We start from the raw sequence: 24,523 nt of genomic DNA, 5'->3' as shown, positions 1-24,523 counted from the left end.
ATAGAGTTGTCGATTTATTGTTGTAATTTTTCGCCATTATAAGATAGTTAATACACTATATATAAGAATCAATTGAATAATCGTCGCTTTGTCAGAATCTTGCGATAGTTTACAGATTTTGCGTTTGTTCGTCGCGAACGAAATAATGTGGATAGGGTTGCCAATTCATTGTTGCGATTTATCGTCATTTTAGGATGGTTTAAACATCATATATGGAAAATAATTAAATAATAAACACTAAATTTAGAATCATCATATGAACATATCTATGTATGTCAACTGAAAGTTAAAAATAAGAATATAAAGACCAATAAAACATCAGCAATAAAATAACTAAAATTGGGACTAGGAATCTGAGGAGTACCTGTGGGTAGCCACCCACCACCTGTTCAGTTTGGTCGTGGGAAGCTGTGACAAGACAAACACGCTGGCGACAGGCGCCTTAAGTACCCCTGGCGTGCTTGTTAATATTATTTTTGCTTTACGCAAAAAAATACGCATTAAAAATGGAGCAATATTAGTTACGGCTAGATAACACGGGATAAAATTCAAGTGCCAAATTTTTTGAAATGGAAAAAGGCGAGAGAAGTGAAATGTTTTCAACCATGATAATTTTTTCCACGTGATTTTTGTCTTATTTTTCTAATTTTTAAAGTGTTGAGCTTATTTGAGCCACTCAAATTCGATGCCATCAGCACTATTATAGTGACGCCAAGAAGGAAGGCCAAGCTGTGTTAACTTTGTCGTGTGAGGAAGAAAGTTAACAAAAGCTTGGCGCACCTCAGCAAAAGGATTTATCAATTGGATACTTATAGGCCTATACTTTACCACCGGAAGTTCCCAGATCATCCATATGTCTGATACAGAAAGGTAAGAGCCAGTGCAATATTTTTCTTTATTAAATATATACGTGTTTATGTTTATATATGTGTGCATACGTGCGCGTTTTTGTGCTTTCTTAAAACAAATATTGTTATAGACCTATGCTTGAGCACCAGAGGTTCCCCGTCCATATGCTTCGTGTGCTTTCTTAAAAGAAATGAAATTGTGATCTCAAAAGTCGAAAGAGGAAACCTATCTTGTGACGCCAATCTAGCAAACCAATCAGTTAGTATTTATGCCCGCGTCAAGTTGAAGTATTTAAATAAGAAAAAAAAAAAAACTTGGAGAGAGAGAGAGAAACTGAATAACATCCATTAGCGCACAGACATTAGACCTACATGTAGACCATGTCTATGGTGTTCTCTTCAGATTAGTTGTAATTTGAATATTCTCATATGACGGAATTGTCTCAGACACGTGCTTCAAGGAAGCGGGAATAACTTACTCCCGAAGGGAATTACAACTGACAATTGCTTCTGACCTAGATAGCATCCTAGATAGTCTGATGGACAAATCAACTCTTTAATTTTTATTCTAGTTAAAAAGGCGCAGGTTCTAATCCTGTCCGGGGCAGAAACACTTATCACTTATAATCCCCTTCTGGGTGGTGTAAGTTACTCGCTAGGTATGGAGGGAACTGACAAAACTATCATGTTTCCGTACACACGCTCCTATGTCTATCCGAGCATGCGCACAGGCGAGCGTGTAAGCAAAGTACAAACGACATTGCAATGTCTTCAAAAAGCTTCTGTTTATAAATAAAGCTTGAGTGTATCTAGTCTCCCCAGATATAAATTATGGCTGCAGATATATCATTAGAATGGAAGTATCGGTGTAGAGTAGTTTCGTCTTAACCGGTGATTACCGAATACACTGCTTGGGATTACCCGGAAATATTATGTATTCGGTTACTGTAACTCAAGAGCCAATTGGTTTGATGAACTTGATCAATCTTTTGCACCATTCACTTCCTGATTGTGGGATTTTCTTCCTTCCCCCGTATTTCGTGAATTATTTAACTTGTATCGTTTATATAAATGTATTCCTGTTGAAAATATAATTATTTTTTAAGATAATGTTCATTCTCGATACCTTGAGAACTGTGAAACTTTTGAAATCGTTTTTTAGAATAACAAGAGACAGGATTTGAGTATTAACCCGGTATGTAGACTATCCACCTTTGTCAAAGTTCAGGGTAAGCTCTTTCTGTGACGCCGTGGTAGTACTAGCCCCTCGAGGATCAAAGTACTATAGACACCCATTCTGTACTGTGCGGTCGACAAATTATATTAATAAACGATATCTCTGCTCCCCGAGGGGCTAGTAGGCCTACTAAACACGGCGTTCCATTGAGCTTCCGTCATGTTTAGTACTAGCACCTCGGAGGTGGATGCATACCGGGTTAATACCCAGGATTTGCGGTATATCATCCCTTACAGTTTCTCTTGTCTTTCAAACCGGGCAAGTCGAGGACATCAAAAGCCACGTCCCTTCAGTCCTTAACACAAAAGTAGGTTTATAGATAAATAAATAATTGTATAACTCTTACCCGATAACAATAACACGAATCGTCAACCAGGAGGTTATTTAGGAATTTCCACCGTTTCTTATTAGGCTGCTGTCCTGGGTTATCTCTTTTTATTATGCTGGACATGCATATCTCGATCTGCGACTTCCTCTCTCTCTTTCTCTCTCTCTCCCCTGAACACCCTGGCCATTAATGTCATTTTAACTGATGTAAAATTGCTTGTGGTACGCATAAAGAGCGAATGCCCGAGAGAGAGAGAGAGAGAGAGAGAGAGAGAGAGAGAGAGAGAGAGAGAGAGAGAGAGGCCTTTCCACAGAATGTCATGAATCCCGAAAAGAAACTCCAAAATCAGATGGGCGTCCCTCCAAAGCTTGAAGGCTAGACCATGATCTAGCTTAAAGAGGTCTATACAGAGCTTAAGGGTACTCCTATAAAGCTTCAATAGGTTCTTTTAAAGCCTAAAGACGACACTCGAAAGCTTATCAGGTCCCCTTCATAGCTTGAAGTGCTTCCTAGGCCTAAAAAAATGTTCTTTTAGACAGAAAACTTTTCTCTAAACCTTGACCATAATACTCTGGATTCGTATTGGTCTTCCAGAGCTTTCACAGAGAGAGAGAGAGAGAGAGAGAGAGAGAGAGAGAGAGAGAGAGATTTCTTTGTTTATTGTTTTGTCAAGAGGCACAGGGACAAGCACAGGTAGTGGGGGTGCGAAGTTACTCTGATATGTATGCAAGTTTGCTCTCAATTTACAAATATAAGAGCATCACCTACCGCATGTTTAATCGCACGTACCCAGATCTCTCTCTCTCTGTCGGAGAGAAGAGCTTTGGTTAACATAAGGCAGCAATTTGCACTCATTTGGTGCACGTGCACCGATCTCCCGTGCTATCGGCCATGTTTGAGACGCTTCATTAAGTTTCCCGAGGCCGAGATACGGTCATTTTTAACAGGTCTTATCGCTATAGTGTTCGTCTCTCTCCTACAGGAGCTGAGAGAGATAAAACGTCAATTATTGTCCCGCTTCTTCGTCAAAATGATGGTCTACACTCGTCTCTTATTTCTTACTCTCTCCACTCTGGCTCTGAGTGAGAGAGAGAAAGGAGATAATGAGAGAATGGCCTTTCCTTTGATTTCTCAGAATGTTTGAGACACGTCTCGTTTAAGCACATGTCTCCAAACGTCCTGTAATTTCGTGCGAATCGTAATGCTATCTGCTCGACAAGAAGGAATATTTTTCCCGGTATTTTCGTGGGAGCCGCAGACCAGACGCTGTCCGCGTTCAGGTGCATACCAAAACGAGTTTGTTCGACTCTTCTCTAGACTGAATCAATTTATTCCCCCCTCTATTTGGGGAATATGTGGATCTGATCTTCCTAAACTGAATGTCTGTAAGTAAAGTAACTTGACTAGTTACTAAATAATAGTTGTGTATTGCTACGCAATTCAGTAGACTCGTATGAAGTGCGGTCGAAAACTGTCACAACGTTTTTCAGTCTCGTTGACGCGGGCATGAACGTCGCCCGTACACCGTCTGGCTGCGTTGGTGTCAAAAAGATGCATAAAGTTAGCAGCGCATCCTGCAGCGGTATTGACGGCGCCAGTGCTTTCATTGTTTTCTTGTTTGTCTTCCTTCATATAAAAGAAACAAAATTGTCTCTTTTGTATAAACTGTTTATTCGTATTCTATAGTTTCTAAGTTTTATGAGCTTTGTGACAAAACAAGCACGTATACAACTGTTCATACAAATATAAGCCTAAACATGCCCACTGAATCAGCACATACAGCTGCGTTTTCACACGGCAAAACTGCACACAAACTCACACACACGCGTGTGCGCACGCACGCACGCACCTACTGAAGTTGATTGGAGAATTATACCCAATGGGGGGACGTCGTGTGCTGATGAGCTTTCTGCGTAAATGTTAAAAAAGAAAATGATATTTGCTAAGTCTGACGGTAAGGCGACTCGCCAAAATTTAGTTATTTCTAAGGCAAAACACAGGTAACAGGGAGCGTATTAACAAAGACAAATAAAGGAGTCTTTACCATAAGTACGGTATCATCCACTCGTGGCCATCACAGTGGAACCGAGAGAGAACACGGAAATAAAAAAAAAATATATGAATACGTTCGGGGATCCTTGGTGACGTCAGAACCGAGAGAGAGCATTCCACAACTGTTGTGCAGAGCGCGTTCAATTGTGTTCGTTTCCCAGTAAAGAACTCTCCTAAGAGGCTAAATATATCTCATTCGTCAATTTGGTTATGTTTAGTAAAATGTGATTTTAGATATAATAGGAGTTTAAATGTGTTTAGTAAAATACAATTTAAACTAGACATAGGAAGGTGTTATGGTGTAGTTGCAACAATCTTAATAATATTTTGTGCTGAAATGTTACCTGGCCGTTTTCTTAAGATATAGTTCCAAGTTGCTATATATATATATATATATATATATATATATATATATATATATATATATATATATATATATATATATATATATATATTCACAAGAGCTTTTCTGTTGGCACATAGCAACTTTGAAACTATTTAAAATTCAATATTTTTTTGTTAAGTTGGAATAGCAAGATAGTAAATTTATTATTATTATTATTAATTATTAATATGTCAGAAGATTCTGCATTAAAATGTGGCTACAGTAAGATCTCAAATTCTACAAAATAGTAAATAATTGGTCACCCGATCGTAAGAAGGTTGAAATGAAGAAAGAAAAAGTGAAAGGTAAAATAATAATAATAATAAAAGATTTTTCAGTCAACCGTAACAGCCCCCAAATACAAGTCGACATTGTATGTGTCTGAGAGAGAGAGAGAGAGAGAGAGAGAGAGAGAGAGAGAGAGAGAGACTCCAAAATAACCGACCTTCGTAATATAAAGTCATACGCTTAGAGAATTAATTACTCCTATGGAGTCTGCATGCAAATTCTGTCATTGCACAAGTCTCTTCATCAATATTCCGTTTATCGCAATTTTTTTTTTAAATGCGCAAGTATTCTGGTGTGAAGTTGCTAGCCTGCTGCCTAATCCTCGACCTGTCTGCGACTCACCACTTTCGACTAACTACCAGATACATTAACCACTACTTAGTCATGCAGAGAGACAATGGGGTTAACGGAACGAGGTGAAATCATTTCTCCCAGGTCGGAAACTCTCTCTCTCTCTCTCTCTCTCTCTCTCTCTCTCTCTCTCTAAGAGCGTCAGGAGTGAGTTTCTTCTGGTCGAAAAATCGTATTAGACCTTGCAATATTGGGTCGGTGTTAAGTCATCACTGGCTCTTGCTTTGAAAAGCAGCAGGTTTGATGTTTGTGATCTGATAGTGAGGAAGTGATATATATATATATATATATATATATATATATATATATATATATATATATATATATATATGTTTAAAGATATATATATATATATATATACAGATGTAGATATATATATATATATATATATATATATATATATATATATATATATATATATATATATATATATATATATATATGTATATATATGTTTAAAGAGAGAGAGAGAGAGAGGTTGTAATATGTTATTACTAATTTTATTTAATGATTTGATATCCGATTTTAAGCATCTTTCCTGGCATGTAGACGTAATAAAAGATATTTACTGTAGTATTATTATTATTATTATTATTATTATTATTATTATTATTATTATTATTGGAGAAGCAAATCCACAGTTATGTATATGTACATATATTTAAAGATAAATCAATATAGATAGCTTTCAGGAACTTGTTCGGTTCCCCTTTTCAATCTGATTGAAAAGTGGAACCGAACAAGTTCCCGAAAGCTATCTGTACAGATTTATCATTAAATATATGTACTGTTCATATACATAATGTGGATTTGCTTCTCCATTTTAAGACTCATGCTACTATGAGTATTTTTTTAAATCATTATTATTATTAGAAATAACAGTTTTGTAATTATAGCAAAGACAGCAAAAGATTCAAAGACGGCATGTCTGTCTCTAGGAATATTTGTATATTTGTACGTATACATGCACACACACACACACACACACACACACACACACACACACACACCTACACACATTGGTAAGACCTGCGAGTAAATCAAACAGCTGCGTATGAGATACTGTATACACAACGACCTTGAATTTATAATTATAACTCTTGGTTCTTTCCAGCCCTAATTTATACGCCCGTGTTTCAGTGAGGTTGAAAAACATCGCTAATTGCGACAAGTAGTTTTTGTTGAGTCACGCCGTGCTGCTAGTAGAACTTATCATACAGCCGAGAGAAATTACAATAATTCCTTGAAGAGGAAACTTGAAGGCACTACGCAGCCTCATCTATGGTGGACCAAGCTCCCATCATCTATCTTTGGGCCAGACTCGTCTTCCACTCCACCGCTACTAACAGATAATGGTAGATTGGTTGCTGTCTCTAGGGGAAAAGAGAGATCTGCTTCATTGAGCTTTTGAAGCTAAGCAATCTGGTGAGGACGTTCCGCTCCCCGATACTTGTCATCCTGAACCTGTTACAAAATCTGCATTTCGTTCCAGGGATGTTAAGAAAATTCTGGGTAATCTTGATAGCTGGGGTGGAGAAGATCCTGATGTTTCTTCCTTATTTTTTTTTTTTATAAAGTTTTTAGTGCGTTGTCTCCGAAGGTTACTAGATTCTATAGATTTTTATGTCGACGTAGTATCTTTGTGTATGAGCGCGAGCTTAGTAATACAGTGCCTGTTCCAAAGAGTTGCATATCTGCAGACTGCTGTAACTACAGACCAATCTGTATTCTCCCTGTGCTCTCCAAAGTTGCTGAGAAACTTATTTTTAAGCCACTATATAAGTATGTGGAATCTAAAAGATTGTTAGCTGGTAGTCAATATGCATACAAGAAGCAGTTAGGTACCTGCGATGCTCTTTTAGACTTGACATGCCATTTGCAAGGGAACCTTGATAAGGGTTTTGAGTGCAGAGTAATTCAAATAGATTTTAGTGCTGCCTTCGATTTAGTAAACCACAAGGCACATATAAACTTCAGAATCTTGGCGTGGGTGGATATGTTTTAAGATTAATTCAAGATTTCCTTACAGGCAGGCAGTAGCGAGTTGCTGCGGACGGGATCTTTAGTGAACCAAGACCGATTGTGCCTGGAGTTCCGCAGGGCAATATGCTTGGTCCACTGTTATTTTTAGTGTATACAAGTGATATGGTTGTTGACCTGGAAAACAAGATTGTTCAGCATGCCGATGATGCAACACTTGTGGGTGCAGTAAAGCCTCCACTTACGAGAAATGAAGCTCCCCTCAGCCTCAGTCGGGACAAGGACCGGATCAGGGAATGGTGTAGTCGGTGGGCTATGAGGCTGAACTCCAGTAAAACGGAAACAATATTGATTAGCAGATCTCGTACAGATTTCCCACCCCAACCTCCCCTTCAGGTGGATGGAACTTTGCTGAATGAGTCTGAGGCTATTCTAGGTGTAACTTTTGACTCATATCTAACTTTAGAAACATCTAATGAAAGTTTCAGCAAATGCCGCACGCGAGTTAGGAATTGTTCGTAAGGCCTCATATATTTATAACAGTGATAAAATCAATGCAACCTGTTTTAGGTCATTTGTACTCCCTTTACTGGAATACTGTTCCCCGTTGTGGATTTCTGCTTCTGCCAGAGATTTATCTCTTTTTAGACAGAGTTGTTCGTGGTGGTAGGTTTCTGTTTCCTAATAGTAGCAGTCATGACTTGGACACCGACGGATAGTCCCTTGTTTGTTGAACAGCAGCACCAATATGCAGTAAATGTGCCTCGCTGTCGAACTTCTCAGTTGCGGAGGTCCTTTATCCCTCACACCGTTGGACTGTGGAACAGCCTCCCAGAGGATGTTTGCAATTGGAGCTTCAGAAGTTCAAGCGAAAATGCTATGCATTATTACCCTAATATTATTCTTCTTCCATTTAAATATATTTTTATTTATTTATCTATTTTTCTATTTTTTTCTTTTTAATAAGTGGTATCTATTCTTCTTGTATTTCCCTTTACTTCCTCTTTCTTCTTAATGAACACCATATTCTTTGGAAGTTTGAGTCTCAAGTCAGTGGCCCCTGTTGGCTTGTTCCTTATGAATAATAATAATAATAATAATAATAATAATAATAATAATAATAATAATAATAATAATAATAATAATAATAAAAACTGGCGCCTTTCATCCTGTGTGACATTTTCGGCTCTGGGAGGGGTTATCGTCGGACGAAGTGTCTCACGAACCAGCCTTTTCACCCTTCTTGAACGTGGCCTGATAAATCTTTCGTGAACGTGCCTTCTTATATCCTTCATAAACGAAGCTTGCCACACTTAATGAACGAGCCCCTTCGAAGGAAGAAGTTTGTTTCTTTGAATGTTTATGCTTACGACCCATACTCGAACGCGATATTCCTTCCTGAACGAGTCCTTGTATCTTTCATGTACGAGCCTTACCACACTTAATGAACACGCCCTCTCGAAGGCAGGACTCTGTTTCACTGAATGTTTACGCTTATGACCCAAACTCGAATGCAGTTTGCCTTCTTGAACGAGTCTCCGTGGCCTTCACGAACGAGTCTCTTGAGCCTTCATGAATGAAGCTTGCCATACTTAATGAACGAGCCCTTTCGAAGACAGGACTTCGTTACATGGAATGTTTACGTTTATGATCCACACTCGAACGCGAATTGCTTTCATGAACGAGTCCTTGTATCTTTCGTGGACGAACCTTACCACCCCTCATGAACGATCCGTCTCGAAATCAGGACTGTTTCACAGAATGCTTACGCTCGTGAGCCACACTCGAGCGCAATTTGACGCAAGACCAAAGTCGTGTTCCGTTACGCAAACTAACACGCGGACACACCAGATTTCAAGAATTCAGAATAAACTGTGGATATATAAATATACGCACTGTTGGAATGTGGATGAACATTATGTGGAGAAAACTTCCACACCCTCTGTTTCCTTCCTTTCAGTGCTATTCTTTCCACATGGCCAGACCAGTCTCAAAATATTGTGATTGACCTTTGGCCTTTGCTAACCTTTTCGCCACTTCATTGTGTCTCCACAGTTATCACCCTTGTAATTATTCTTATTTAACATATTCTGCAAAAACAAATCATCTCATCAACATTTTTTCTTTCACATAGGTTCAACATCAAAACTTCACTTCCATAAAGGCGAGTTGGCTCAACAATCCTTTTCACACATCCAAGCTTACATATCCCCACCTTGTCGATGCTATACCACAAGCAGTTATTATTGTCCCAAGATCTTTTATCAGTGGATTCTTGTACCTGATAAGATACCTTATCCATTTTTATATTGTTAATATTATTCTTAAAAAAGATAAGAACTGGACTATTTTTAGATTTCTTTCATCCAATTTTGATATGAAGTGAACGATGGTTTCCCGTCGCAAGTGACTTCCGGTCGAATAAGCCCCCATTGACCACCTGACTTCCGAAATAGTGTGGTGTGGGTCACTAGTGACCTATGGGCATTGTTGGGGTGGGGTTAGGGGTGGGGAGGGGAGGGGGTTGTGGCTGTTGGTTATGATAGTACCTGAGGTTGGAGATAGAGGTTGAATCTTTACAGGGGTTGAAGAGAAGTATCAAGGATTGTTATTTATCTCTCTCTCTCTCTCTCTCTCTCTCTCTCTCTCTCTCTCTCTCTCTCTCTCTCTCTCTCTCTGTCTGCCCGTATCTCTCTCTCTCTCTCTCTCTCTCTCTCTCTCTCTCTCTCTCTCTCTCCCTGTCTCTCTCTCTCTCTCTCTCTCTCTCTCTCTCTCTCTCTCTCTCTCTCTCTCTCCCCACTGTCTCTCTCTCTCTCTCTCTCTCTCTCTCTCTCTCTCTCTCTCTCTCTCCCCACTGTCTCTCTCTCTCTTTCTCTCTCTCTCTCTCTCTCCCACTGTCTCTCTCTCTCTCTCTCTCTCTCTCTCTCTCTCTCTCTCTCTCTCTCTCTCTCTCTCTCTCTCTCTCTCTCTCTCCCCTCTCTCTCTCTCTCTCTCTCTCTCTCTCTCTCTCTCTCTCCCCACTGTCTCTCTCTCTCTCTCTCTCTCTCTCCCCACTGTCTCTCTCTCTCTCTCTCCTCTCTCTGTCTCTCTCTCTCTCTCTCTCTCTCTCTCTCTCTCTCCCACTGTCTCTCTCTCTCTTTCTCTCTCTCTCTCTCTCTCCCACTGTATCTCTCTCTCTCTCTCTCTCTCTCTCTCTCTCCCCACTGTCTCTCTCTCTTCTCTCTCTCTCTCCCCACTGTCTCTCTCTCTCTCTCTCTCTCTCTCTCTCTCTCTCTCTCTCTCCACTCTCTCCCCCACTGTCTCTCTCTCTCTCTCCTCTCCCTCTCTCTCTCTCCCCCTCTCTCTCTCTCTCTCTCTCTCTCTCTCTCTCTCTCTCTCTCTCTCTCTCTCTCTCTCTCTCTCTCTCCCCACTGTCTCTCTCTCTCTCTCCCACTGTATCTCTCTCTCTCTCTCTCTCTCTCTCACTGTCTCTCTCTCTCTCTCTCTCCCCACTGTATCTCTCTCTCTCTCTCTCTCTCTCTCTCCCCCCACTGTCTCTCTCTCTCTCTCTCTCTCCCCACTGTATCTCTCTCTCTCTCTCTCTCTCTCTCTCTCCCCACTGTCTCTCTCTCTCTCTCTCCACTGTATCTCTCTCTCTCTCTCTCTCTCTCTCTCTCCCCCCACTGTCTCTCTCTCTCTCTCTCTCTCTCTCTCTCTCTCTCTCTCTCTCTCTCTCCCCACTCTCTCTCTCTCTCTCTCTCTCCCACTGTATCTCTCTCTCTCTCTCTCTCTCTCTCTCTCTCGGGGATCGTGTGTGTAAGTTCGTGGAATGCCAAATCCTGCGGTTTGTTTTTTTTCTCCAGTTCCGCTTCGCAAGGTTATTTTCGTTGTTGGGCTGGTAATTTGTTCATGCGTCTGATTTGTTGTTTTTCCTTCACTGAATATTGTTTTTATTCTCAAGTTTTTCCACTGAATGAGCAGTTGTTGCTTCTTGTAGTGTTTTATTTGAATTTAAAGCTTTCATTGCCTACATAAACACATACATATATGTTCATAATAGCATATTAACAAGAAAATACAAGTGTAAGGAGACTGTACATGCATATACATATATATACCTTTTATTTGAATACATGTATACAGACTGCAATTTACACGAATATGTATATATACATATACATATATATATATATATATATATATATATATATATATATATATATATATATATATATATATATATATATATATATATATATATATATATATATATATATATATATATATATATATATATATATATATATATATATCACCATTTACGCGACAAAATGTAAAAACGTACAAAAAGTAAATACCTTTTCAGTTACTGGCTGTCATGTGCGTATTTAGGTGTGGCCTGAACCTGGCCACTCAAGCCCCCTACCCTAACATCTGTGGGAATTCCCTCCCCACCCACCATTTACGATCTCATTTTGCGAGTTTTGTAAGTACGCTAAAACTTATGCTTTAAGTTTCTATTTCTTAGTTATTCCTTATTTCTCTCTTATTGGTCATTCTAATCAGTTTTTGTTAATTCTTCCTTCCGTAAGAATTTTCCGTGAGGATAATTTCCTTTTTATTTGCTCTGTAATAGTTTTCAATTGCTATTGTATTCAGGTCCCTCTTGATGCAGATATTTCCTTTCATTGTTTTGCAGTGATGTTTCTTGTTTGTTTCCTTTTGCCTGTTGTTTCTACGCTAGGTCTAGTTTGTTTGTTTTTGCTTGCTGTTTCTCCGCTAGGTCTAGTTTGCTTATTTTTGCCTGCTGTTTCTCCGCTAGGTCTAATTTGCTTATTTTTGCCTGCTGTTTCTGCACTAGGTCTAGTTTGCTTATTTTTGCCTGCTGTTTTTACGCTAGGTCTAGTTTGTTTGTTTTTGCTTGCTGTTTCTCCGCTAGGTCTAGTTTGCTTATTTTTGCCTGCTGTTTCTCCGCTAGGTCTAGTTTGTTTTTGCCTGCCGTTTCTACGCAAGGTCTAGTTTGTTTGTTTTTGCCTGCAGTTTCTACGCTAGGTCTAGTTTGTTTGTTTTTGCGTGCGGTTTCTACGCTAGGCCTAGTTTGTTTTTTCCTGCTGTTTCTACGCAGAGTCTAGTTTGTTTGTTTTTGCCTGCTGTTACTACACTAGGTCTGGTTTGTTTTTTCCTGCTGTTTCTACGCTGAGTCTAGTTTGTTTGTTTTTGCCTGCTGTTTCTACGCTAGGTCTAATTTTTTTTTTGCCTGCTGTTTCTACATTAGGTCTAGTTTGTTTTAGCCAGTGATGCTTCTTGTTTGTTTGTTTTTGTTGGTGATGTTTCTTTTTTGTTTATTTGACCTGCTGTTTCTTCACTAGGCCTAGCTTGTTTTTTGCATGTTGCTTCTATAGTAGGTCTAGTTGGTTTGTTTTTGCCTGTTGTTTCTTGTTTGTTAGCTTTTCCCTGCAGTTTCTACAGTAGGCCTAGATTGTTTGTGCCTCCTTTTTCAATAGTAGGCCTGGTGTGTTTGTTTTTCCCTGCTGTTGCTACACTAGGCCTAGTTTGTTTTTGCCCGCTGTTCCTACCCTAGGCCTAGTTTGTTTGTTGTTTGCCTGCTGCTTCTACAGTAGGTCGTGTTTGTTTAGTTTTGCCTGCTGTTTTTACGGTAAGCCTAGTTTCTTTGTTTTTTACCTGCATTGTCTACAGCAGGCCTAGTTTGTTTAGTTTCGCCTGCTGTTTCTACACTAGGACCAGTTTGTTTGTCTCCGAGTGCTGTTGTACTATAGGCCTGTACTTCTTTCTACACGTTATAAGCCAGAGTGTAGAAACCCATAATGTCTTGGTTTATATAGTTTTTGACTTGTCATTCACAAGAATATTAATTTGAGAATATCAGTTTATATATATATATATATATATATATATATATATATATATATATATATATATATATATATATATATATATATACATGCACTGAAAAGACAGAGACAGATCGTGACACAGAAGAGACAGTAGGTACGATAAACAGACAGGGGTCCCTCCTTAACAAGGACAAATAACGTGCAGTACAGGAGAGAGAGAGAGAGAGAGAGAGAGAGAGAGCGCGAGTTTACCTAGAACGCTGGAAAGGCCGGCGTAGAGTTTTTCGTAACACCGAGTCTTTTGATTGACAATACCTTTTGTTTTTAAATAAAAAAAAAACACTTTGTTGAATACTGCGTTTTGAAACAGGCAAAATCGTGATATGTTGCACGTAGGCCCATTGAAGAGCTTCTAGAAAGGAGGCTAATTATTGATAGGTTCGGTTCTCTCTTGGTTCTGTGGGCTTTAGGGGAGGGTATTAGGCCTAATGAATAATTTCTGTTCATGCAGATTAGAAAACGTATTTAAATAGTACAATCGATAGATTTATGTTAATTCTGAAAAATATAATTATTACTAATTAATACAGTTTTTTAGTATTCTTACGGAAAAGATCAAATTTCTGTTTATTTTAATTAATAAAAATATCAGCTATTTGTTCACACCTATTAATAAATAGATCTTTTCCATTTTACCCTGACCAGTGAAAGTAACGGAAGATGAGAGAGAGAGAGAGAGAGAGAGAGAGAGAGAGAGAGAGAGAGAGAGAGAGAGAGAGTAATTTTCTCTATTAGCTGCTCAGGAAATTCAATTTAAATATTTATACTGGGACTTTCGCTTTCCTCTTAAGACATTTAAAAACATTTTTTCCTGTTACGTTTAAGTGTTCGTACGGAACACCTAACCGATTTGTTTTATGAATGGTTAGGCCTACTTTGCCTTAAAGGGGCTTAGACCTATATTACCACACACGAATACCTGAGACTTCTTTGTACAAATGTGCGAAGGCCCTGAGAGCTGAACCTGTGTGTGTACACAGGTGTCATTTCGTTGGTATTTCACAGATGTATGACAGTGGTACGGAAATGTGTGTGTGTATGTATGTGTATCTGGTAAAGACCCTAACGGGTAAGATATCGCAGTATATTCTGCCAAGACGATTTTAATACGTGAAATAAACTAAAACGCCCGCCCGCCCGTCCGTCAAACGAGCGTTGCGAAATATGTATTTAAATGTCCGACAATAGTACGTTTTATTTTTCACGAATATGTTTCGTGGGATCTGAAAGTTGGCTCTGTGTTTTGTTGGGGGAGGGGAGGATGGGGGAGGGGCATGGAGAAGGGGGAAAGAAAAAGCCGTTGCCCATTCGCATTAAACCAAACGATTTCAATATGGCGCCGAAGACGCCGATTCCAATGTTGGGGAGAGACTGATCACGACGCCATTTTAAAAAGGGCTATTGGACAGCCATCAATAATCCTTTTTTCCCCCATCATGCAAAATACAATGAAATGGGAATCTGTCGCTCGCTGCGGCGGCATCTGGCAACGGCAAACCACCAGCCATGCGACACAAGTGGCAACCTCCATCAACCTCCTCCCACTCGCCATCTGGCGGCCAGTTCACGAGTTACTCCATCAGTGTCCGCACGGATCTTTCTTTGGTGGTGATGGCTACGTAAATCTCGGATTTCCTTATTCAGTGGGTGATTTATCTAAAGGATTTTTGAATCGTGGTTCATTCTACGGATTTATTCTGGTGCTGGGATTTTTTTTATTTGTCGGGAGGATTTACGCAGCGTCGAATTTACCTGGACCAAAAATGAAGACTCCGAGGGATAGCGTTCCTTAACAGCCGCAGGTGAGTATATACACCATTGGTTCATCTCTCTCTCTCTCTCTCTCTCTCTCTCTCTCTCTCTCTCTCTCTCTCTCTCTCTCTCTGTTGATATGCTACAAATCATCATCATCTTTATGCAAAAATTGTCGCTTTTTAAAATTCATCCCCGTCGCTAAATCGTCGTTTCGATAGATTGGGAAGGAAAAGATATGGGAGATAATATCTCTCTCTCTCTCTCTCTCTCTCTCTCTCTCTCTCTCTCTCTCAGACAGACAGCGAAAAACTAGGGAGAGAGAGAGAGGTTTTGCAATCTTATTCCAGTCGTAGACTTATTTGTGTGTGTGTGTGTGTGTGTGTGTGTGTGGAGAGAGAGAGAGAGAGAGAGAGAGAGAGAGAGAGAGAGAGAGAGAGAGAAGCTTCGTGCAGCCATTTCCAGAACTTCAATATGATCAAAACCCCGTAAAGGTCTCCCATTCTACATTTTTGAGAGAGAGAAAGAGAGAGAGAGTATTTTCCAGTCTGTGAATCGGGGAAGAAGGATGGGTGGGTTTGTCTCCCATCCAGTTTCCCCCCTCCCCACCCACATGGGGTGATGCTGGATGTCGGGGGAGTAAGGTGGGAGGCGGGTGTAGGGGGTTGTAGAGCATATGGGAGGCAGCCGGGAGAGAGCATGGGGGTGGGCGGGGGTATCGATCCAGCCGAAAACACCTGACACGCTTTTCAATGATTCTCGTTTGGTTTTATTTCATATGGGACTTGTTAAATCGTCTGTGAAAACAGATGAATAACGATCTTTCGATTCAGTCCGATTATTTATGGAAATGTAGCATAGGCCTAAGGTCTGAATCCTATGACTGAATTTAATGTGAATTCTTTTAATCATGAACAGAATCTGAGTTTTATAAAATTAGGCCTGAGTCCTGGAACTGAATTTAATGTAAATTCTCTTAATTATGAAGAGAAGGATGAAGATAATCCTAGTTTATAAGACTAAAGCATCGGCTATGGCCTGGATCCCACGCATGAATTTATTGTAAATCTTCTTATGAACAAAATCCCAGTTTTTGAAGATTAGGCCTAAGAACTGCATCTGGTAACTAATTTTAATGTGAATGTTCTCAGTTATAAATAGAATCCCAGTTTTATAAGACTATGCCTAGGACTTGAATCCTGTAACCATCCTTAATTTAAATATTCTCATTGAGAAACAGTCCCAGCTCATTTTAGGTCGATTTTGTATATTATAGGCTTATGCCTCTGTCCACATCGTTGTCAGTAATGACAGTCAGTCGTCTTACCATGCATGTCCTTCTAGGTTAATTACTCTGTAGGCGTACAGTTATAAAACGGGAATTTACGTAACATTAGAAACAGCATTCCAGTTTAATTATTACGTGATTATGTACATAATAGGCCTATGCCTTTCTCCACTCTGGTAGTCAGTAATGACAGTCGTTTTAATAACGCCTTGATAGGCTAATTATTTTGTAGGCCTATAGCTGTAAAAAGGGATTTTACGTTATTTACGGTATTAATTATTTACAGTAAATAATACATGTGCGGCTTAGGGATGAATACGTTATGTCTGAAGCATAATTGATTGTCTTATTAGCGCATAGTGACCATTTTATCACTCTAGGGTCTCAGATAACACTTGTGAGTTTGTGTTAATGTTCTGTCAAGAGGGTAATAAACATCAGATTTATTTGAATGGCGTTTAAATGTCACTTTAAGTGGTACTATAACAACTAGGTGTGAAATATCATAAAGACATATATAAACGTGTGTGTGCTTTTATTATTCACACAAACCTCTATACAAACACATAAGCCATAAACACACACACACATACACACACACACTCAACTAGCGAATGGAAAACCCACTGGTTCTGTACAGTGAGTCTTCAAAAATACTACAATGAAAAAAAAATGAACGTGATTTTTTTTTTATTATTATACCATTTCGAAGCATTGCTGGGCAATTTTTCTTCGAAAATCACATGGAATTAACCCGAGAAGCTTTCCAAAACTCCACGAAGATCTGCTTACGCTGTACAGTGAGTGTGGTAACGGTCATCAAGGCCAAAGTTTTTTTTTTTTTTATCGCGCATAAGAGCGAACCGCTTTCAAATTGGCAGTTTGGCTCAAGAACGAACTTTTTTAAAATAAACAGTTGACTGTAGATTTTATTCATTTTAATTTTCTTAATGAGTATATTGACATTTACCGGGCATTTTGACTTTTTAACTTATTAAAAGGCCTTGGACAATCCATAACCTTCGTTTCTCCCTCTGTGATTGGTGGACGGCACTTTTGCAAAGCCAACACGACTGTTTGACCTTGTGTGGACCACTTAATCGCTTGCATTTAAGCGCCCAGCCAAGCATGGAAGGACGGTACTGCTACTGCTAACTGCTGCTTGCTCCTGCTTACTGCTGGAAGTCTTATTCGTGTGAAGAAAATGGTGCCTTTCTCACATTTGTAACCATTATTTCAATTTATCTAATGAGCGGGTTACATAGTCTTATACTGAGAAAAGTACATAGTACTATTTTGGGTTACTTGGTTCTCATTTTTAATTCTTATTTTCGTATTTTAGAAGGGCGTAGTGTTCTCATATTTAGAATCACGACTCCGTCTTATGCAGAAACTGACTGTTTCTCATATTTACCAAATATTAGTCATACTGTGTTAGTAACCTTTTAATTTCCAGGATTCAGAAGCTCGGCGGTTAACCTAGTCTCATTAACAATAATGCTTCTACTATTTACAATTGTGTTATTTATTTTTGTCTACGACCCACGTTTTTGTTTCAGATCCAGAGGCTCAATTGTTGGTCATATTTAGAAAACACAGTGGCTCGTCTCATTTAAAAAATAACCGTTTTTCATTTGGAAAACTGGCCAACACAATGTGTATATTGGCTGTTTAGAAAAGCTACTGGTTTGACTTTATCAGAACAACATTCCTTTTCCTTCCAGAAAATTGTTATTAAATTGGGAACAGTGTTCGCGTTTCATTAAACAGCCAAGTTGGGTTTTCGTTTTTAAACATTTGGTTATTGTGTGAGGTTAGATCGGAAGATAGATTCTTGAATTATAATTATGCTATTTTGTTTTGTTTTTAAATTACTGAATAGATCTCTCTCTCTCTCTCTCTCTCTCTCTCTCTCTCTCTCTCTCTCTCTCTCTCTCTCTCTCTCTCTCTAGGAAAATCATGAGCACATGTGGACCTGCACTTATATACTTTTAATAGCAGGGACAGCGATAGACTACCTATAATAATTTGAAAAAGAGAGGCCAGTTTTCCAGACCTGATGTAATATATTTTGTTACTCCAGTTAAGCTCAAGTTCAGTAAATACTTGATGTCAGAAAATTGATGAGTCAGTGATCATATAATTATCAAATATGTTATATATATCACTCTACGTCATGATAGTTGTTGGTATGTTAGCGTCTGAAACTGGGCCTACCGTAAGTGGGTCACCACTATCCGAGCGCTAGAGGTGTCAAGCCTTTTTCATATACAGAATTATCATCACATATTAAGTCTATATTGTGTAATGAAAATAGATTATCTGTCAGTCCAAAGCTGTAACTGTATCTTAGTGTGGTTAATGGCTAAAAAAATCTTTTCATAAGAATGTAAATAAAAAATATCCAAATTTGATCTATAATATGGCCCATGTGGACCAGCTGTTTTTCGCCTATATATACGAGTATCTTACGGTATTGAATCGTGTACATCTTATAGATCAAATCTAACGTAACAGTATGTACTTTGCTGATAGTTATATTTTTTTATTCATTTCCAAGCCCAAGTTGAAATAGTTAGGCCTATATGAGGCCACAGTGCACAAGTGCACCGAACATTTATTCGTCTAAATGTAACTTTATTGAACTGTATAAAACTTACAAATCAAATCCAACATGTTAAAAGAAATTTACTTTGCTAGTTGTAAAGTCTTTTTATGGTTATAGTGATTTCCAAACCCAAGTTGATATAGTTGTCAGCCCTTTACGAGGCCGCAGTGCACCGAATAAGATCATTATAGTGTAAACAGTACTTTACGAACATCATAGGTAGCCAACGCACTGTCACAAGGATTCACTTGTAATTTGAAAGCACGACTTTATATGATCCAAGTTCACAGATGACTTTTTATTTTTATTTTAGGAAGATTTATGTTGCAAACCTCAAAGATATTACTGGAGTTAATTTGGGGTGTTTATTGATTGTTAATTTTATCTGTAATGGGCAGAATCAAATTAGCCTCCTTTCAGCAAACTGGTGAATAAGAACATTGAAGTTTAAGGACCACTTAAACTTATTCCCTGATGCTATTATTATTATTATTATTATTATTATTATTATTATTATTAAAGCTTATATTTTCCGCTTTTAATTTAGAAATAGGTGTAGGCTTAATCGTAGAGCCAAATTTTAAAATATTCACTATCAGTAGATTATTATCTTGTAGAACTTATAGGTTACAAGTTATAAAATATGAATGTCTCAAGTAGACGGAAACCCCTTAACATCTTGAATACACAAAGAAGAGAATTTAGCATATATAGGCCAGTAGAACCCAAAGTCTGCATGTTGTATAGATTTACCGAAAGTATTTTTTCATCGGTAAACTAGACATATTTTTAACTATTGTTAACTGTGCCATTATTTAATGACCACACTTGATGCCTAAGTTCGTATTTTATTCAGTCTTTTACCAAATCAGTTGTTATATTATAGTCAAACTTAAACTTATGTCATTAATGGAAAATAAAACTGCTTTATTGATTTCTTGTAGAGGAGTTTAAATTCAGTTAAATACAGTGTTTCTGTTACGGATTCCAATCCTGTTGGGTCTAATATATATATATATATATATATATATATATATATATATATATATATATATATATATATATATATATATATATTGTATATATATGTGTGTGTGTGTGTGTGGTGTCATCGAGGACGCCTTAGGGTCTGCTGCCACTTAAGATGTCAACGGGTTCGAAGCTACTTAGTTTTTATTAAAAAGCTTTTCTCGTGTTGGTTTGACAGTTTCTCAAATAATAATAATAATAATAATAATAAATCTGATGATTGAGACACATTACATTCACTTAACAAGTGTCGGACTTAACCCCCAAAAAACGTAAATATAAAATCTGATGAATGAGAGACAAATCATTCATTTTTATTCTTTTTTTTTCATATTTCCTCTCTCTCCTTGACCAGTTACCTTCACGTGTAGACATACCGGCGACTGTAGACGATTTCTCCCACTACTTGAATGTCTCGTAGTCACGAAACTTATTATATACTTTTTGCCCACGCTCTCATGTTAAGTGCGTCTGGATACAGAAGGGAGTGGAATAATGGATTGGTTTCCTGAAACTGAAGTGGCGTTACTCCGTAGTGGTTTTTAGATTGGTTGATGCGATTGAGAATTGGTTGATGCGATTGAAGATTGGTATTTGGTAGATGTTGGGAGAGGAATATGTAGTTATAGCATAGTATTCTTCATTACTCATAAGTAATTTGTTTGTGAGGCCAATTTCTAAGTATTATTGTAGTTATAGCTTAGATATATAGCTGTTACACTCTTGTAATATCTATATATAGTTGGTAGCTTAGATACATAAATATTATACTACATCTTATATATATATATATATATATATATATATATATATATATATATATATATATATATATATATATATATATATATATATACATGCACACACTGCATGATTTTAGATTAGTTAAAATATGATCATAGCTATAGCTTAGATATATAGATATACTGCTATAGGTATAGGTCATATACTACTGATGACTGGTTCCCAAAACACAGGTATGAGTGGAACTGGAATTATTGAGTCCAGATTAATTCCCACATTTATCTAGGGAGATCTGGTTTCCTCTTGGGAGTAAACTGCTCAACAACTGCGTCTTTCCCTCAACTGCCATGCTTTGGAACTCCCTTCCTCTGTTTTCCTTTTGTTTTCTTCCTGCCTGGGATAGGAAATAAAAGTTGATATGATGGGTACCTCATTTCAGTAAATTCCACGCACAGATTCGTCCATTTTGTTCACGAGTTTATCATTAACGGCTTAGTGTATTTTTATTTATTTATTTATTGACATTTATTCTTTGCAACAGTTTCTTTACCGTTTCTGCTTGGTCACTATCCATAACCAGCTGTATTCTAATTTACAATAGATACGATGCTCGTATCTACTCTCATTTTGATGTAGTTGTATTCTGCGGTGAAATAAAAATTGATGTTTCAAATATATTGGCTTCGATAATAATAATAATAATAATAATAATAATAATAATTAAAACCGTTATTATTATTATCTTAGAGTCAGCAGAGTAAGGAATAATTACAACAGTGCCAATCTCTCTCTCTCTCTCTCTCTCTCTCTCTCTCTCTCTCTCTCTCTCTCTCTCTCTCTCAAGAGAATCGACCTAGCGGTGAAACAAAAATGACAATGTTTCGCCTAAAGATTTCGATATGTGCCATTCATATGAACAGCCCGTAAATATTCAGTAAATAACATGTTACCAGATCCAGGTCACACTGCAAAAATGGTTGATCACTTTCGTTCACATTTCGGACCTTGACGCTCCAGAAATATGGCTTGTGAGGTTTCATTAGCAGGTGACTTGTAATGACATTGCCGTACTACTAATGTGAGGCAATTTGTAGGTTAATGGGAACTCTCAGATGCTAACAGAACTCACAGATATAATTTGATGGTAGGCGTAAAATGATTCAGGCTTAGCATACCAATGTAGTTTAGATGCCTTGTACAGTATATCAGTTTGAGAATGTGTAGTGTAACCAGTGTTCTACCCACGTGCATTTCCTCTAAGGGGTGCAGTGCTGTCAGTGTACCTTACGTGGTGCACCGTAGCATTTACCAAAAGTTATTTGCATCGTCCCTTCGGCTCGTAGCTGCTGCAACCACCTTTTAGTTTTCTACTTTACCTACATTCCCTCTTCCCTTCTTCAGTCTTGCTGCTCAACCACCCCAACTCTATTTTATCATCGTCTTAAGCACTGAATGGCTAAAAAAAAAAAATGCCCCAGTGCTTGACTTTATAGCCAAATTTGCATAAAAAAAATCGTAGCCGCTTAAAGTTTTATATGTTCAAGTAAATCTTATCGTGTGTATTGCGGAATAGGCCTAATGTGTGGAATCGCCAATAACCAGAAGATTATTTTGTGTCGTACAGCCGATAATGTAGGTCTATTAAACGTGATACTATCGGAGCAACGATAGGCCTAATCACACTGCGCTCACATTAAGTTGCTCTTTTGCAAGCGAGGGCTCTTGGTTCGCGTATTATGTCTCCTTTTGTTGTCTCGGGTAAAGAAGGCCAGTGGAAGGACGCAGCAGAGATTTCTTTTCGCAGAAGACAAAAGACGGTTGCTTGGGCAAACCGTATTGTGTGTTTCTCCCGGAGGATTGACTTGAAGATGTATTGTTGATCTTGTATTTTGAATTTTAATGTTTCATTGCCCAAGTGAGGGTCTCGGGGCGTCTTAATGGTGCAGTCTTACATAAACAAGTCTCTGTGAAAATAGGAACATAAGTTATGAGATTATTCAGGAACCTATCAATGGAAAGCAGATTGAATATTCCGATCCCTTGAGCTCCCAGCTTATGTTAAGTGATGGAAGTTTTCGATAAGTGGCCACATTTCACTAGGCCTATGTTCCGCCTATAGGATGAATCCATTACAAAAGCAATGACCAGCTTACCCTGCATGTTTGCGAAAGTTACTATTAGGCCTAGTTTACAGGCGTATTCGAGATCGGTAGTGTTGTTATTTATATTTATTTTTAATAAACACATTTATCAGTACTTATAGTTTTTGTCATAATAACCGAACGATTTGTTGTCATTTGAAGAACCACGGGTATAGTGCACGGTTTATGTTTCCCTAGTTCACGCGCACACATACTCTCTCTCTCTCTCTCTCTCTCTCTCTCTCTCTCTCTCTCTCTATATATATATATATATATATATGCACATATATAATTAAACAGTGAAAAGTCCGTGCGTGCAGGAAATGTTTGTGGTAAAATCTAGTTCATTCCGGAAGGAAAGAGGATGGAATAATTATTGAGTAGAACTCTGGATGGTGTTGTTAAATGTTTTTTCATTAGGGAACATTGCTGATGTTATGAGATTTGTAATATTAATAATAATAATAATGATAATAATAATAATAATTATTATTATTATTATTATTGTTGTTGTTGTTGTTGTTGTTGTTGTTGTTGTTGTTGAGGAGGAGGAGGATCGAGCAGGTGCTCGAAAGTCCTCGTTTTGTGTGTGACTCATGCTTGTAAGAGATTTTTATGAATTATTATTAATATTGTATGCTTTGATGATTTTAGAGAATTATTATTTTTGTATGCAGATGCCTTCTTTCAAAATGGCATAGCAACCACTTTTGATGGATTCAACAGTCGTTCAAGTTAATACCGAATATTACTTTTAAGCTCAGGGATTTAGGCTGCTTATCCCTTCGAGCTTAAGAGTATGACACTATCTCTTTATCTTACACTCAGCGGTTTTCTTAAGTTGTGTTAATAGGCGATTTTTTTTGCATTTATGCTTTTCAAATGTTCTTTTTATCCCACGAGTGAAATTTTGTATTTTGATAATAATAATAATAATAATAATAATAATAATAATAATAATAATAATAATAATAATAATAATAATAGTGATGATGATGGTAATCTTAGCCCATAAAGTGTAAATACTCTTTCTAGTTTGAATAGATTTTGTCTTGTCAACTGTGCCATAATCGGTGATCGTTTTCAGTGTGAAATTCGTGTATCGTAGAAAGAAGAGTAATGTTTGCGGTGAGTTGGTCATTTAACATAATGCACAGCACCCCCAAGGGTATTTTGCTTAATGCCCAACGCCCTCTACAGCGTTTTCATAATGCCCAATACCCTCCTGGGTATTTTGCTTAGTGCTGAGCATCCTCGTGGGTATTTGCATAATGCCCAGCACTCTTCTGGTTATTTTACATAATGTCCAACACCCTCCCGGGCATTTTTCGTAGTGCCCAGCATCCTCGTGGGTATGTGCATAATGCCCAACACCCTCTAGGCTTCTTAATACAGATATCAGTATTTAAAATATTACTTGAAAGTTTTCAAATATTACTTTAAAATATTATTATTAAAATATTACTTTAAAATATTATTATAAAAATATTACTTGAAAATATTATGATTATTAAACATTATTTAAAATAATACCGTTACTCTTGTTTCACGATTAAGAAAATCGAGCTAATAAAAAGGAATCCCACTTTTATTCATGG

At 37.8% G+C, this 24,523-nt stretch overlaps 1 protein-coding gene across 7 annotated transcripts in view; it reads left to right on the top strand.

Annotated features, from left to right (window-relative positions):
• Positions 1 to 387: 387 nt before the first annotated feature.
• Positions 388 to 24,523, top strand: part of wnd (wallenda) — a 146,062-nt gene continuing 121,926 nt past the window's right edge. For 2 of the 7 annotated variants that reach the window (XM_067118898.1, XM_067118896.1), the window contains exon 1: positions 388 to 870. In XM_067118898.1, coding sequence (XP_066974999.1) covers positions 854 to 870 — 17 coding nt within the window. In that variant the 5' untranslated portion in view covers positions 388 to 853. Of the gene's footprint in view, positions 871 to 14,903; positions 15,166 to 24,523 lie in introns of those variants that run through there. The other 5 variants (XM_067118899.1, XM_067118893.1, XM_067118892.1 and 2 more) reach the window with 4 other exon arrangements.

The sequence above is a fragment of the Macrobrachium rosenbergii genome, chromosome 16 (assembly GCF_040412425.1).
Source record: "Macrobrachium rosenbergii isolate ZJJX-2024 chromosome 16, ASM4041242v1, whole genome shotgun sequence".
Lineage (NCBI taxonomy): Eukaryota > Metazoa > Arthropoda > Malacostraca > Decapoda > Palaemonidae > Macrobrachium > Macrobrachium rosenbergii.
This window is presented reverse-complemented; position numbering and strand designations above follow the sequence as displayed.